The following is a 17,715-nucleotide window of genomic DNA, read 5'->3' on the forward strand; positions in this document are numbered from 1 at the left end:
GAACTGAAGATCATGATTAGTTGATTATTGGAGTCGGGTTTGTGAACTGGGCCTGGGGCAAAAGTGTGACAACAATCAGGCCCCCGAGGACTGGAGTTGCCCATCCCTGCCCTAGGCAGTGCATTCGGAAAGTATTCAGACCCCTTCCCTTTTTCCAAATGTTGTTACGTTGCAGTCTTACTCTAAAATGGATTAAATAAATAAAAAAAGTCCTCATCAATCTACACACAATACCCCATAATGAAAAAGTGAAAACCGTTTTTCCKAAATTTTTGCAAATGTAGTATAAAAAATACAAAACAGAAATAACTTAATTACATATTATTCAGACCCTTTGCTATGAGACTCGATATTTGAGCTCAGGTGCAACCTGTTTCTATTGATCATCCTTGAGATGTTTCTACAACTTGATTGGAGTCMAACTGTGGTAAATCCAATTGACTGGACATGATTTGAAAAGGCACACACCTGTCTATATAAGGTCTCACAGTTGACAGTGCATGTCAGAGCAAAAACCAAGCCATGAGGTCAAAGGAATTGTCCATAGAGATGCGAGACAGGATTGTTTCGAGGCACAGGGTACCAAAAAATGTCTGCAGTATTGAAGGTCCCCAAGAACACATGGCCTCCATCATTCTTCAATGGAATAAGTTTGGAACCACCAAGACTCTTCGTAGAGCTGGCCGCACGAACAAACTGAGCAATCTGGGGAGAAGGGCCTTGGTCAGGTAGGTGACCAAGAACCTGATGGTCACTCTGACAGAGCTCCAGAGTTCATCAGTAGAGATGGGAGAACCTTCCAGAAGGACAACCATCTCTTCAGCACTCCACCAATCAGACCTTTATGGTACAGCGGCCAGGCTGAAGCCACTCCTCAGTAAAAGGCACATGACAGCCCACTTGGAGTTTGCCAAAAGGCACATGAAGGACTCTCAGACCATGAGAAACAAGATTCTCTAATCTGATGAAACCAAGATTTAACTTTTTGTCCTGAATGCCAAGCCTCACGTCTAGAGGAAACCTGCCACCATCCTAACAGTGAAGCATGGTGGTGGCAGCATCATACTGCGGGGATGTTTTTCAGCGGCAGGGACTGGGAGACTAGTCAGGATCGACGAAAACATGAGCAAAGTACAGAGATCCTTGATGAAAACCTGCTCCAGATCACTCAGGACCTCAAAAGTTCACCTTCCAACAGGACAATGACCCTAAGCACACAGCCAAGACAATGCAGGAGGGGCTTTGGGACACGTCTCTGAATGTCCTTGAGTGCCTAGCCAGAGTGGAGAGACCTGAAAATAGCTGTGCAGGGACACTCACCATCCAAGCTGACAGAGCTTGAGAGGATCTGCAAAGAAGAATGCGAGATTTTTTTATATATATGCAAAAATGTCTAAACTGTTTTTGCTTTGTATTTTAGAATAAGGCTGTAATGTACAAAATGTGGAAAAAGTCAAGGGGTCTGAATACTTTCCGAATGCACTGTATATGGATATAAAGATACATGAGCCAAAAAGTGGACCTGCAGTATGGAATAAATTATAAGACCTCTATTATTCATTTCATTTCGTCATTTCCACCAGCTAATCGTAGATGTTTTAGATCAAATGGAGTGTATCTTTATATCCCCCTTTGCTGCTAAAACAGCCTCCACTGTTCTGGGAAGGCTTTCCGATAAATGTTGGAACATTGCTGCAGGGACTTGCTTCCATTCAGCCACAAGAGCATTAGTGAGGTCGGGCACTGATGTTGGGCGATTAGGCCTGGCTCGCAGTCGGCGTTCCAATTCATCCCAAGTGTGTTTGATGGGGTTGAGGTCAGGGTTCTGTGCAGGCCAGTCAAATTCTTCCACACCGATCTCGACAAACCATTTCTGTATGGACCTCAATTTGTGCACAGTTGCTTTGTCATGCTGAAACAGGAAAGGGCCTTCCCCAAACTATTGCCTCAAAGTTGGAAGCACAGAATCATCTAGAATGTCATAATATTTCCCTTCACTGGAACTAAGGGGCCTAGCCCGAACCATGAAAACCAGCCAGTAGCTACCGAAGTGTCTAGCCAGCTAAGCTAGCTACAGAAACAAAACCCATCAAATGCACTAGCTGATAATGAACACTGTTTATCATGACTTACACCAACATCCTTTGCTTGCCCATTCACTAAATATACTGTTAAATAACTCTGACTGACACCCAATAGCTTAAGGATGCATAGAGCTAATTCTAGTTTATTAGCATTAGTCAACCCTTATACTGAGGGAGACAATTCAGTTAGCTACCACAAACCCTGCACAAMCCTGTAACTCTGCTGCTGCTGCTGCACTTGAATTTTTTGACTGTCCTGCCGTCTACACCTCCTTCACTACTGCCTCAACCTGCTTGCACTCTTTCGGAAGAAGTTTCTGAATATCCAGACTCTGACTGAGTGACAGGCATTTTGCTGAGTGATGACGTTGACATCTAACTGGTGCTGCAAGGGTGGGCGAGTGGTCAATGGACGTGAGTGGTCCACTGCGATGTGAAGTCTCGATCAATCACAGCAGGCACTGTGTCATTCTAGGGGCTTCTTTCAGTGCCTTCTGCCTAGCGCATTATATTGTAATGTTTATTTATGTCACAAAAATAAAAGTTTTCTTATAAATTCTGCATAGGGCAGGTGATGTGTGGTTATGGAMACTCATATCAGACTGAAATGTAAGAAGGTTGACGGCTGGGTCAAAAAAAAGGCCTAATGATGCCACCGCTCAATTCCTGGACTCGCCCAGTGACTTCAGCAGCATGGACAGGAAACTCTAAGCCGCGCCCCAATCATACTGACATTGCCTGAGATGCAACTATATTGTTTCAAAATGTAGATATTTGTTGTTATTTCGTGCATTTGTTGTTGTCACACACCTTGATATTATTCTACATAGGCTATGGGAGGCGGAAGTAGGCGATTTCAGGACGGAACAATCATGATTATTTGACTCATATTTTATTATTTGATTCATATTTGACTTCGAGCGCGCGCTGTCACTGTTGGTGAGTGTTTAGCAGCTTCATCCTCGTCCAATCCTGTGTGCACAGTGTAATTTCCACATATCAAAACACAGAGTGGGATGGGCTCGACAGTCAGACTCGTGATGAACACTGGAGTAACGAGGGACTCGTTGTGGTGTCCGTGATTTAGGCTACACCCGCATACTTTGCAACTGGGGGAATCATCACCAAACATCCAGGCTAGTACAATTATATGTTTATGTAAATAGCTTGATGAAAACATTTAGGAAAAAATAGGAATAGGAAAAAACGATACGCATGTAATTCTGATTTCAAGCTAGCCTATGATGTTGTTTACTTTCCCATTTCTTATCACAATTTGCTATCCATCGGCATATTGTCGTATTTAGTTAAATTCGAAATTATKATTGTAAAATACATGTAATTTAGTTCAACTATTGCGCATTAACGAAATGTTAAAGGTGGGGCTGGTTGAAAAAATGGTCAGGTTAAGTTTGAACTCATTCAGCGCTTGATCATATTCAGCACCACAAGACAGTGGACAGCGCCAATGATTTCAACTGCGTGTTAAAATAATCCCAYGGGCGACCATCCCCCTATGCATTGATATCTTTCTTCTGGGATTACAAGAGCGACAAAACATGTTTTGGTAGCTATATTTCAGTACGTTTATGGGCTAGACTATATGTTTTGCATTCGTTGCTGGATTTTGTGAGAATGGTCTAAAATCATTGACAAACCATCAATCTTAAGAATTCATACATGTGGCGGGAAACTTTTGATATTAGGCCTGCCTTTGATGTTAAACTTGGGCAGAGCAGGTAAGAAAAACAACAAAACAACAACTACAATAACCTTCATTCAAGTCACCATGAAGCACATCGCATACTGTAATTTATACATGGACAAACATGGTCAGCATTTGCAGAAACAGATATTATAAGGATATTAAGTAACGTTTTGCCATCATAAATTGGCTGATGTGAGCTGACTGTATTCTCTCTGTAAATAATGTGTATTTAGTGTATTTAGAGTGCACTGAATTGGATTTWATTGACCACCAACAGCAAGTGAAAGATTTTACACCTTGCCATTGTTATGGGTCTTTTATGGGTATTTACGCACACCATAAGGTTCAGGTTGATAAGGATAAACTATGTTGGATTTGGGGAAAATCTATCAAAGCACTATATAGAGCTGGACATTTTCAGATGTGGTTTTATTGGAGAAACTGTAATGTATTNGGTTACATTTGCCTGCATGGAAAATGAAATGTTTGAAAATATTTTGTAACGTAAAGGGAAAATATGTGCTTGTTATTTGACAAGTCCAGGTAGTCCCTCACCGTTTCAGTCCATATTCTTTTACCTTTTCTTCTACCTGGGTCCTGTCTCTTATACACATCTAGATGTGTATAAGAGACAGCACACACACACACACACACACACCATACACAATATGTCCTGTCCAATAAACTTATGTTCTCTGTTTTTATATGGTTTTAAATATATGATATATGATTGTGTGATTATGTGCCATACCATATGTCAACCCGCTCAGAGGAAAATATTGGATTATATAATGCTTCATACAGTTGACTGCCCTAAAGTGTACACTCAAACCAAGCAGGCAGACTAAATACAGATTGAACAGATTAAGGACGCAGTATCGTGAGATAATTCCCAGCTCAGAAATAACCTTACGTCTAAGTGCAACGCAAAAAACTAATAAAACTACTTGAATTAAATGAAACCATTATACCCACTAAATGGGCTTTCATAACTAAATTAGTTATCTTGTTAAAATATGAGCTTGCAATACCCTGTAGATCTGTGCAGCTATTTAAAGGCCCAGAGGTCTTATATATTTCCACACTGTGTTGGAAAAATACTGTGAAATTGTGAAAATTATGATAACACCCTTTAAGTGTAAGAGCTGTTTGAAAAGACCACCTAAAATGTCAGCCTGTTTTGGTGGGATGGCGTTTTGGCCTGACTGGTGACACCACCAGGTGTTACATTTGTGAATAGACCAAGTACAAAGACCGTTCCAAACCTCTCTGCCAATGACAGCTAATTTCAGTTTCCCCCTCCCCACTCAGATCACTACCAGACAGTCCTAGCAACATTTTTGTTTGAGAAATTGCTCTTTGTTAACTAAGAAGCAATTTTTTTGGACCATTTTAATTTAAAACAATCACAGCAAGGTACATAAATTGTTACCCAGAAATGATTTGATATTGCGATAAACGACTGCAAACCACTAGAAGAGATGAGTAACCTTGCCTGCAGAACAGAACATTTATGTTAACTCCCAAAGACTTTAGCTTGGTGGGCTAACATAGTCTTGAGTTATGCAGAACATCTGGTTTGATACYCAGTTGATTGCATAAGTTCCAGCTGTAGGACCAAAGCCAGGAACATTGTGAACAACACAGCCAGGTCACCCGTGATACAAGTCAGTATTAGACGTCCATCCATGTCTGAGGACGTCAGGAGATGATGTGGAAACCAGCCACAAGGGGCAACAGTGAGTGCTGTTAGTTTCAAGTTGGTTTATGTTTTTGATGTAGACAGGGATGGGGATGGTTGTAAGCATCTACCTCTAATGCCAAAGGTTGAATGTTCAAATCCAGCTATAGAAAGTTGTTTTTGAGATGTTTTCCCCTTACCTCAACCATTCAAAATGAATTCCTAACCTTAAGATTTCAAYGCTTGGGAAACATGGTCGAACATCTAATTCTGACGTGAGACTGTGAGAGCTTGTTGCAGATGATCATGTTGTTTTGCATCTTATCTACTGAGAGCATGCATGGGCTTAGATGAAAACTTCTCTCTGTGAATCTGTCAACCTTCCACCCAGGTCTCTATCTGCTAAGGGACCACCAGGGTCACATTTACCTGCATGGAAAATGAAATGTTTTAAAATATTTTGAAACACAAAAGTGAAAATATGTGCTTCTTATTTGACAAGTCCAGGTAGTCTCTCACCGTTTCAGTCCATTTTCTTTGATATTTTCTTCTACCTGGGTCATGATATTTACAAGCCCTGCTGAGATTCAATCAGCATTGAGACACTGTATGGACATTATGCGATAACAACTATTGAGTATAGCAATGCACAAACTTGATTGCATTTCCCTGACATTGATTGCTGCTGATGTGCACAGAGACAACRGCCCACGTGCGCTTGCTCATATGGGAGGACACCTGACCTTGTTGTAACACTCCCCCCACACTTCCCTAGGCCACACCCGAAGTAAACCACATTGACCTTTGTTATGTTGCAGGAGGAAAACCCTCCTATTGCACGCTTGGAAGATGCAGAACACAGAACTGTCTGCAAATTTCATTGGCCCCATTTAGCCCGTGTCTTCCTTGCAGTAATTTTCCTCTGTTGCTAAGTATGTTGCTAGGGCATGGTTTGGTTGGTAGCTCTGAGACGGTGCCTGCTGCCTAATCTGATTCCACTTTGAAGCTGTGTGCCAGCAATCCAAAGGCGGGTAGAAACAAAAGGAAAACATATCGAGGCATAAAATGCTGGCGTACTGCTGTTTTATTGTGATGCTCATGACACACTTCTCAGTTGCCTTAAGAGGTACAAAAAGCTGAGCTCCTTTCAGGGGAACTTTTGGGGTGTTCTCATATCAGGGCTGTAGGACCTAGACGACTAAAAGTGCATGCAATCTGGTATAAAACCTGAAAACATACACCCGCAGTGTAAGACATGATAGTCAGGGTACACAGTGCATTTCAAGATGGGTGTTTGCTTTGGGACAGGGACAGCAGATGTTCTGAGCTACATTTACCAACATCCTAGGTGCCGTGCAGTCTAAATAAAGAGATAGCATCTGGACTGTATGGGGGGGAAAGTCCGGATTCAGTAAAGCGACAACGAATCAGACCTTAGGGGTCAATTCTGTCATTTTATGATATAAAAAAAGAGAAGAKCAAACACATACGCACTTACATAACCAACTCCTTTAAGCGATGATGCTAAGAGGCACAACATTCAACAGGAGAGAGGGAATGGATGAGGAATGGAGTGATGTTATAACGTGCAGTCAGGCATGAGGTGAACCATGATTTATTCAGCTATCAAACATGAATAAAACATACACTTTTGTGCATGTACTGGAGCCTGGATGTCTTTGTGTGTCTATGTCAAAATGGAGAGGGGGAAGTCAACTACGTGTATAAGGTCTGTGAAAATCAATATAAACACAAAACACCATGCACTATTATTCTTCATTCTTATCTCAATATTCTGTGAGCGGTTTGCCGGTGTTACTCTCTGGTGTCATCTTTTTGACGGCAAAAAAGGCTATTTGGCACAGGATCCCAAAAGGAAGAAATGTCATAATTATATTATGTTTCTTGGCAGGATGAATCATGGCACTGAGGAAAACCTTAGTCAGCCCCTCTCTAATAGATGTGCCCCCGCACTTTGACTCTGTACCTGTACACCCTGTATATAGCCTCGCTATTTTTTTTACTTAACACTTGTTTTTCTTCAAACTGTATTGTTGGTTAACGGCTTGCAAGTAAGCATTTCACTGTAATGTCTACACCGGTTGTATTCGGCACATGCGACAAATACAATTGTATTTTATTTGAGATGTTTGAATATGCTGCTGTGTGCTTTCCACCTAGTGGGACATAATTTATTCATTTATTTCTAAATGAAGAGTTAGAAACACACCCAGTTCCTCTCTGCCGCATCATTCACGACTAGATTTCAATCATCATTCCATTATATCGATACATAATCGCATAATGGATTTTAGGTTGTATTTTCTGTGGCACATGCATGTGAAGGACAGTAAGCCTGGGTTTTATTGGATTTAAGAAACGGTCTCATGCTTTTGTTCCATGTTTGAGGAAATACATGCAAAATATTTTCAAGTAAAACAAATATGTTTTCAATCTGGTAGCCTATATTTGATGTGGGGCTCACTGGTTTAATGACCGAGGTCYGGTCAGTGTCTGTGCCAGGCAGGGGTGGACGTAGGCGGAGGTGACATTACTTACATAACCGATTTCGGAGAGTCGCCCTTGTTCGTAAATGGTTCGGTGCCAGTGTGCCACGTCAGGATGCCTTGGACAGAAATACATCTCACCGTTACTTTTCTCACAGATCCAAAGGGGAAAACACAGCGTTAAGCACAATGGGACCATTCCAGGAATATGAGGTGGGTGTCATTGCAACACTTTGAAAGTTTATCATTTTTAATCTTAACAATTCCACTCATATTTTTGTTAAAATTTCACGAGAATGATAATAGTGATAGAATGATAATCTAATCTAGACTGTCACATTAGTAGACCATAATTATTTAACGATTGTGCTGCTGTGACAGAGCTAATGTAGTAAGACAAAAACAAAATGCTCAAAGTTGTATTTGCGCACACCGATTCTCGGATGAATTTGATTTGTTCTTGTGGCAAAAATTCAAGTGGTGAGTTGTGATAGTTGTGATACCTGTATGGTTCTCAGGAAAAGAAGTCMCCAGGGAAGGAGAGCCCTCGCAGCCGCATCCCACGCTTGATCCTCCATCCTTTCCACCCTAATGAGAAAGGGTCACCCTTGTCCGAWTCACCCATTTCAGAGGARGAGGGTAAGGACTGTGACATCAGCTCGGACAACTCCAAACGGACCATCAGCTTTTGCTCAGGTACGTGATTCCCATGTTTYAGATCAAGGTTAGGGWGCATCAYAAAAGTCTAAAAATAGTTATTCTAATCTCACTAAATGTATCTGAAAACATCAAATTAATAGGAATTTGCTTTCACTTGTCAGTATTGTCACATTGTTGATGGCAGCCAGGGCAGTACTGGCAATGGCAGATGGGCTGGTCTATCTTTAGCCCAGTGGGCCTTCCTAAATCTAATTTGTGTGTGCAGAATTAATGGCCGCCAGTGTGTTAGAAATGCCCAGGACGATTTCTGATCCCAGTCCATCCCTGCTGCAAGGATTCATCATAAAAAAAAAWCTGAAATCATGCCAACACACTGTTATGTTAGCTTTGTTATGCCATTCTGGCCAAGCAGGCCGAATCCACATCTTATCACACACACACACGTCATGCATTGGAGATTGAGAGAGTTGCCAAGTCAAATTAGGTAAAGAGAAGTCCTCATCATATGAAAGCTCGTTGATTACTGTTGTTTCAATCAACTAGCATACTTTTTGTAGATGACATCAACTGTTGAAGCAAATCTGAATTACATAAAGGCTAATAACTTACCATAAACAACAAAGTTGTCAAACATAAAAGTTTGCTTAWTACTTGGCAATATTCCAGAAATGACCTAGCCTGCTGTAGTAGGTCTAGCTTCTTTATTGACAACAGTTATATCTAACCACAATTAGGTTACAACATATTGATGTATATTGAATAATATTAAGTCATCATGGAAGTTTGACACCCCTTTCACCTCCCTTCTGCTACCATAACACAGTGCTGTGGTGTTGGTAATATGAACACTGTTGGTTGGATGAGTTACAGTACGAACAGATCAGAGTGCAAGGTTCAATCCCTCTTAATGATTGACTGCTGTGTGTTCCATGCTGCATGCGTATTCTTGGCTATACCTGTCTACATAGATGACACTGGCTGCCCCAGTAGTCAGTCTGTGTCCCCCTCCAAAACCCTGTCAGGGTCAGACAACAGTCCACATGGCTMCCCCACGCCCACTGCCAAGTGCAAGACCAAGGTGAAGAGGGTGAGGGTGATAGCAGATTGGCACGCACCACCGCCGAGGCACAAGAGGGAGCAGCGATCRTCCACATTGCCCAGAGGTAGGCCACTGCAGGGAATGGCTTCAGTTTTTTTTGTAGGTGGGGTTAGGAGGCACCTACATACTATAAGGGCACAGGGCGAGACCCAGATGCAGACACGGGAGGCAGATGGTTCRAGTCTCTGATATTTATTATAATCCAAGGGGCAGGCAAAATAATGGTTGTGGACAGATAAAATATCATAAACAAGTGGCAGGCAGGCTCAAGGTCAGGGCAGGCAGTATGGTCAGGCGAGTTCAGAGTTAAGGCATGCAGGGGTCAAAACCGGGGGACTAGCAAAAGCGAGATAAGAAAAAGCAGGCACATGGAAAACCAYACTGGTTGACTTGACAARCAGGGAACACCGGAATAAATACCCAGGGACTAATGGGGAAAACGGGTGATACCTGGAGGTGGGTGGAGACAATCACAAAGACAGGTGAAACAGATCAGGGCGTGACAGATATGTTGTCCTAGTAGATCTTAGGCTTTTCTCTCAATTCTGATTCTGTTTATATATCAATTGAAATAGATCTACAAAATAGATCTACGTCAGATTAAAAATATATATGAAATAACCATGTGAAATGGTTTCTTGTAGACCAGGGTTGGGCTCAATTCAAATTGAAGGCAGTCAATTCAGGAAGTAAACTAAAATCACAATCCAATAATAGAAAAAAGGGCATTTACTTTCAATGACTTCTCAATAAACTCAAAAGTAGAAGCTATTTATTTCAAAAGTTTTTAAATGTCTGCATTTTAAATTAAAATAATTGATTGATTGACTGCCTTTAATTCAAATTGAGCCCAACCCTGATTTCTACATGCTTTGTGTGTATACACAATCTGCAAAGTATTATTTTCATGTAATTTGAGCAGTAGAAGGTAAGCAACAATGATTTGCTTGGTGAGAGAATGGGAGAATCTCAATTGCACAACACCCATTGGAGGAGACAGTCAGAGTGGCAGGACCTCTGGCTTTCCCATCCAATGGTGTTTGAGAAGGAGGCGAGACGCTAAAACCTTTTTGTTTTTTTATGAGTATGCAATTGAGATTAATCGAATCCCCTCAATGTTGGCATTCCTCTTCACAGACGTTGCTGACGCATGCCAGATTTTTACAAGGCCTGGATAACTATTTTACATATCAGCTAACCACATCATATGACATATGTTATAGCAATCTGGTGCCCAAAGGCACAGTTGATGAAGTGTCATGCAACAATTGATTAATGCATATAATGTCTGAGCAGGGGAACACAACCATTGTATGCGTCCCAATAATATCTCCTTCTTCCTGCACTCGTTCAGTATTCCCCAGAAATGTAAAAGCATTGGATTGGTCTAGGCATGGGCTAGAGGAAGTTTCTACCATATTTCTTATACCAGTCAGTTCCTTTCAAATCCATGAAGGGAAGTGAACAAATATACACCACCTATGACAACATCCTAAATACCTCTCACAGTGTACACTTGTTCACTTCCCTTCATGGATTTGAAAGGAACTGACTGGTATAAGAAATATGGTAGAAACTTCCTCCCTCACTCCTTTTGCCCGTGCAGGTCACGGGCCATGTACTGGTGCCCCGAGGCTCAGCATAATTGAATCTGCCAAACATAATTGAATCTGCACAATGGCTTGAGCAAGGTTCCAATCCAGAGAGGCTGCTCATTGGATAATTAATGTTGGACCTGAGGTTTTTCAATTTGGCTGATTAGTAGTCGTTMACAGTCAGACTTCACGTATTGGTTGGCAGCACATTGTACCTGCAATTGACTCACTCAGCGTTGAAGGTTCAGTTTTGTTGTTAGTTAATCACAAATTCACAGTGAGCACTTTACTATGGTTTTATCGAATGGAAAGAGATGCTACTCAGTGTGTCTGACTGCAGGTAGCGAGGCAGACTTCAGCTCCTCCAGCAGCACGGGCAGCCTAAAGAGAGGGGAGAGCCTGGCCCACAACTCCACAGGGAAGAAGATCTCCTCACGCAGGTGATATATGGGGTGGCTCTGTTTCTCTACTGCCTCYATTCTAGAAGCAGACACTCCTTTACCATTATCTTACCCCACCAGTGGGTGTAACATTTAAAGGGCCAGTTTYCCAGACCCATATTCAGCCTTATCCTAAACTAAAATGCACTTTCAACAAAAATGTCATTGGGTCTGGGAAACTGTTTCAAAAAGTATAGCTATTCTATTTCTTTATTGCTGTATCTTTTCCCTGCTGGCTTTAAAAAATAAAAAATAAAAAAAATAAGAATTCTCTCCCAATGATAAATGGACAACATTACAAGACTGTTGTGGCAAATGTCATCTCCTTAGCTTTGCCTAACTACTGCATGTATTTTCCCACAGTCGTGGTGCCCACATCAGGAGCCTCCCGATGTTCAAGCTGGCAGGGAGCCCCTCAGCATCCCATGATGCAGAGCTCTATGCCCCGTACAGGACAGTCCCCTCATCCACCAACAGCAGCAGCAACTCCAGCCCCACAATACCCTCCAGGTAAACAGCCATGTCATTCCCATACACTGGCCAGTTCCAGAAACAACCTCCAGTGTTACCCCTTCTGGTATTTTKTTTGCCATATTTCTTATGTGGACAGGGCTTAGATCTGAAATGATTGGATAGCTCAAAGCAATATGGCAATTCCGCCTATCAAAGGACAAGAGCAACTACCATGTTTCTATCATTTCATTTCAACATGGAATGCCCTAGGAAGAAGGGGGGCTAGGAGTCCATTTGTAATGGTRCATCTGTTGCTCTGGGAGGGGTGGGCATTCACTAGGTGGGGAAAGGGTGGGTAGATTAGGCTCTATGCCTGGACTGTCATCTCCTTTTCTGAGATGGTGATTATATCGGTCAGGATTGGGCTATGCCAAGATTATAGGATTTTMCAAACAGTCTGGATTTTGTTATTGTGTCTRTGWGCACGGGTGTCAACCTTGGSTTTMTAGGAGAGGAAGAGGTCATGAATATTTCATTACTCAGTCGATAGCCAGACTGGCTTGCCTGGCTGCATTCCTGCATCTTTTTTCCCCCACTTACTGTCTCACATTTTGTGGTAGTGCTTCTGGGTTCTCGTGTTGCTATGTGGCAGAATATTCACTTGAGGGTTCCTGTGCTGCCATGACAGCAGCACTGCACGAACAARCTCAACCTTGCCTTTCTGCTCGGACTGTAAAATAACTAACCAGAGCCCTCTTGAATTCAGCCCACAGGCTTAATGCGAGTCATTCCCTATGCAACACAATCCCTACTTATGTATCTTATGCGGACGTGAGAACGTCCATGGCTGCATTTCTGTTGCTACAGGTTGTTCCCCCCCTGGTTCCCCCCCTGGTTCCCCTCAGCTCTCTTCTGCCTGGCTGGGTTTGTGTGACGTCCTTGTTCTCTCGCTACTTTCTGCTAGCCTGTTCTATTTCTGGCAGGGCTGCAGAGACTCCCATCAAAGCACAAGTCCCAGGTTGTTGCTAGGATATAGTGCTAGCTTTTAAGCCTGTTTGTAAGAGGGGCTGCTCTGCATATTAGCCAAATCCATCCTCCGACACATGGTTCATCATTCCTTCTTTAGGCCTGATCACAGGGATATTTCAGAGCTGCTCATGTATAATTGAAGTTTAATGTACTTGTAGTAATTTTAAAAACAGTTTAGGGAATTCTCAAGCAAAAACACTTACCTTGTAAACTACAGCCAAGCAAATGTAAATTGGGCTTTCCCTCATTGTTTCCCTATCCATTCCTGACAGCTTTTGATCAACCTGCCATTTTAGCAGCTTGCAGTATGAAGTCGGCTGGCTGGTTAGCTTATGTCCTGACAGTGCTATCCCCAGTCAGACACAATCGACTAAGTAATAACATTGCCCAGCAGTTTTATTTTTTCCCTAAAACAAGCTGTTTTGCGTCATGCAAGTTGCACCAATCCCTTATTTTTTTTAATGGCCTAGTTCCTTCCCCACATCACTGATGGAGCCTCCTGTAGATGGGGCTCAGCACTGCTCGTTGTACTGAACACAGTACAGGATGGTGTGTACAATAGATGGGGTGTCCTCTTCCTCAATGTTGAGAAAAATATGGTGTCTCACCAGCAGAACATACAGTATGTGACTCAGGGTAAACGTGTCATTTCCTGTCTCCTCTCCCCATAAGGATGACCCCCGGACATTACCACTCCTGTGTGGACAAGCATGGATTCAGACCGCCCAATCCAGAGCAGTACCTCACCCCCCTGCAACAAAAGGAGGTGGCCATTCGCCACCTGAGGAGCAAGCTGAGGGAAGCGGAGAACACAGTCCACGACAGGTTACCTTCTCAGTGAACATCTCATGTTTAGCTTGTTTCCTAAATGCATCCCATAGAGTACATTCCACCTACAGTGTAGAAAAACATTGCAATCCCACACAGCTGTAACTACTAGCTAACCCTCTCTTTTCTCCCTCAGGGAGTCTGAGATCGAGGAGCTCAAGTCCCAGCTGGGCAGGATGAGGGAGGACTGGATCGAGGAGGAGTGCCACCGCGTAGAGGCGCAGCTGGCCCTGAAGGAGGCACGCAAGGAGATCAAGCAGCTCCGGCAAGTTGTGGAGACCATGAAGAGCAGTCTGATGGAGAAGGACAAGGGCATCCAGAAGTACTTTGTCGACATCAACATCCAGAACCGCAAGCTGGAGTGCCTACTGCACAGCATGGAGWTGGCCCAGAGCGGCTCCACGCTGCAAGACGAGCCAACCATGGACTTCATCTGTGGTGACTCCCCTGTCAATGATAARCAGGGGGAGGTGGGTGACCAGGYGGTGGAGGAGATGGCAGACGGTGGGCTGCTGTTCAACGACAACCTGGCGCATGTGCTCATGTCCACAGCAGTGAACTCTAGCGGTAAGCTACGCTGCCACCCAGAGGCTGGTCCTGGGGTGTCCACTCTACTCCACAGTCTGGAGGAGGAGAAGATCGCACCACTGCCTCCACCACCCTCCAACACGTTCTGCTACAGYACACTCCCCTTCCCTGCTCCAGTGGAGAAGGCCGTTCAGACTGAGATGGTGTCCTTCCCTCCTGACCTGCACGTCCTCCTGCTGCAGCTGCTGAAGTTCCATGGTGGTGCAGTTGGAGATGCTCTCCTTCCAGCTTCTACCAGCCTCCTAGAAATCCCAGCACAGCAGGGCCCAGACTTGGCCCCTGTCCCGTCCACCTTAAGCCTGCCTAGCTCCTGCCAGCCCATCCCAGTTCTGCCAGCGAGCCCTTACATGTTAAGTAATTCAGGGCTGTGTTGCTCAGACCCTGAGGTGGTCTCCATGCGCTTCATGGAGGAGCTGGATTTTGAGGTGAGCAGTGAGGAGCCCTGCAAGGCCCTCGAGATGGCTGTGGTCAACAAAAGCTATTGGAGCAGCAGCTTCCTTGTTGATCTTTTTGCTGTGGCCGTACCAGTGTTGCCCACGGTGGCCTGGCTGTATTCCCGGCATGGCGTGGATGGGGCGGCGCCAGTCTACAACATCGCAGCATTGATCCGTGGCTGTTGCATCATGGGATTGCACTCTCTCCGTCACGTCACTCATCATGGGGCAGATGTGTAACGGTCTCCGACCCCCGCATGCACAGCCCGACCCCTCAACTTAAGGCACTTCCACATCTGTTAATCAAAGAGTATTTGTGGATCTTTAGTTTTTCTACACTTGTGAATATTAATGCTACAGTTATTACTTTTGGTTCCCACGTGTTTACTTTGCACTGTGTACAGTTGTTGCTGTGAGAAGTCATTGTTTATGGTGAAGGGATTTTGTTAATTTTATTTATTTTCCCTCTGTTCTSTTATCATAATTGTGTATAATCCGAGTAGGTGGTTATGCATCATTGATGTCCTGGGCTGGCACTAGTTACCCCTACTTAAAGCAACCATGTTTTTTTTCTGAAAGTATTAGGATTTCTGAGGGTGGGGATGAAATTGAATGTTAGTTTGATCAAGTGTTTGTAATGGTTTATGTTCCAAAATRATCTTAAACCTGCAGCCAAAGCTTTATTAATGAACGTTTAGTCTTTATTTTTCTACCTAGAAGTAGTGTACATGTGTAACAAATTGTTGATAGGTGTATGAGACCAACGCTTCAAAACAACCCATACTTGTTTGTGCCTGAGCTACTGTGTGTAATACTCTTAACATCAAATGTCCTAATATATTTACTATTAAAGCATGATAATCCCATCCATGTTTGATTCCTCTTGGGCATTTTCTGGTGCCAAGGGTTTAGCAGACTATTTAATCCCAAGCATTTTATAGTGAACATGCATTCTAAATGACATATGTCCACAACGGTTATGTGCTGTTTCATTGTTCTACAACCAATTGAGATGTGTTGTCTTTCTCATGGGTGCCAATTTCAATTGATTATTTTCATAGTTTCTCTTTTAAATGCCAACAAGAAGGATATTTGAATGAGTAAATTAAACGAAAGACTTCTTGGATTTACTGTTCAATCTCAGGCTTAGAAGGGGATCCTTAATTGCAAAGCCACACAAATGTCTGAGGCCAGCTTTGAAAACGGCARAACACAATGTTCCCGGCATTGAACACGAGTGCACATGTTTCTGCATCCGCACAACAGCTCTTAACTACGGAACAAGTTCACATGAATTAAACAGATCTGTCTGAGCCTTTGTATATTACGCTGAACAAAAATAGAAACACTATGTAAAGTGTTGGTTTCATGAGCTGAAATAAGATCCCAGATATTTTCCATATGCACAAAAAGCTTATTTTTGAGCACAAATTAGTTTGCATCCCTGTTAGTGAGCATTTCTCCTTTGCCAAAATAATTAATCCACCTGACCGGTGTGGCATATCAAGAAGCTGATTAAACGGCATCATTACGCAGGTGCACCTTTTGCTGGGGCCAAAAGGCCACTCAAATGTGTAATTTTGTCACATCTGTGGCATTAAGTTTTGAGGGAGTGTGCAATTGGCACGCTGACTGCAGGAATGTCAACCAGAGCTGTTGCCAGAGAATTCAATGTTAATTTCTCTACCATAAGCCACCCCGTAGTTGTGGAGAATTTGGCAGTACGTCCAACTGGCCTCACAACCGCAGACCATGTGTAACCACGCCCGCCCAGGACCTCCACATCCGGCTTCTTCACCTGCGGGATCGTCTCGTCCTCACCAGGGTCTTGACCTGACTGCAGTTCAGCGTTGTAACTGACTTCAGTGGGTAAATGCTCACCTTCGATGGCCACTGGCACACTGGAGAAGTGTGCTCTTCACGGATGAATCCCGGTTTCAACTGTACTGGGCAGATAGCAGCGTGTATGGCGTCATGTTGGCATTGTGCCCCATGGTGGCGGTGGGGTTATGGTACGGACAGGCATAAGCTGCTGGCAACAAACACAAATGCATTTTATCGAATGCACAGAGATACCGTGACGAGAACTTGAAGCCCATTGTCGTGCCAATCATCTGCCGCCATAACCTCATGTTTCAGCATGATAAATCACGGCCCCATGTCACAAGGATCTGTACACATTTCCTGGAAGCTGAAAATGTCCCAGTTCTCGCATGGCCTGCATACTCACCAGACATGTCACCCGCTGAGCATGTTTGGAATGCTCTGGATCGACGTGTATGACAGCGTGTTCCAGTTCCGCCAATATCCAGCAACTTCACACAGCCATTGAAGAGGAGTGGGACAACATTCCACAGGCCATAATCAACAGCCTGATCAACTCTATTCAAAGTAGATGTGTCGTACTGCATGAGGCAAATGGTGGCCAACCAGATACTGGCTGGTTTTCTGATCCATGACCCTACATTTTTTTTTAAAGGTATCTGTGACCAACAGATGCATATCTGTATTCCCAGTCATGTGAAATCCATAGATTAGGGACTAATTCAGTTATTCAATTGACTGATTTCCTAATATGAGCTGTAACTCAGTAAAATCTTTGAAAGTGT

At 43.3% G+C, this 17,715-nt stretch overlaps 1 protein-coding gene across 1 annotated transcript; it reads left to right on the forward strand.

Moving 5' to 3' along the window:
* Nucleotides 1–3,112: 3,112 nt before the first annotated feature.
* Nucleotides 3,113–15,972, forward strand: LOC111965277 (syntabulin-like). The gene is made up of 8 exons (XM_023989359.2): nt 3,113–3,220; nt 8,139–8,193; nt 8,499–8,676; nt 9,609–9,803; nt 11,675–11,774; nt 12,138–12,284; nt 13,929–14,081; nt 14,221–15,972. Exons 2-8 carry the CDS (start codon nt 8,170–8,172, stop codon nt 15,344–15,346), a joined length of 1,923 nt encoding a protein of 640 aa, XP_023845127.1. The 5' UTR covers nt 3,113–3,220; nt 8,139–8,169; the 3' UTR covers nt 15,347–15,972.
* Nucleotides 15,973–17,715: the final 1,743 nt, after the last annotated feature.

The sequence above is a fragment of the Salvelinus sp. IW2-2015 genome, linkage group LG6.1 (assembly GCF_002910315.2).
Source record: "Salvelinus sp. IW2-2015 linkage group LG6.1, ASM291031v2, whole genome shotgun sequence".
Classification (NCBI taxonomy): Eukaryota; Metazoa; Chordata; class Actinopteri; order Salmoniformes; family Salmonidae; genus Salvelinus; species Salvelinus sp. IW2-2015.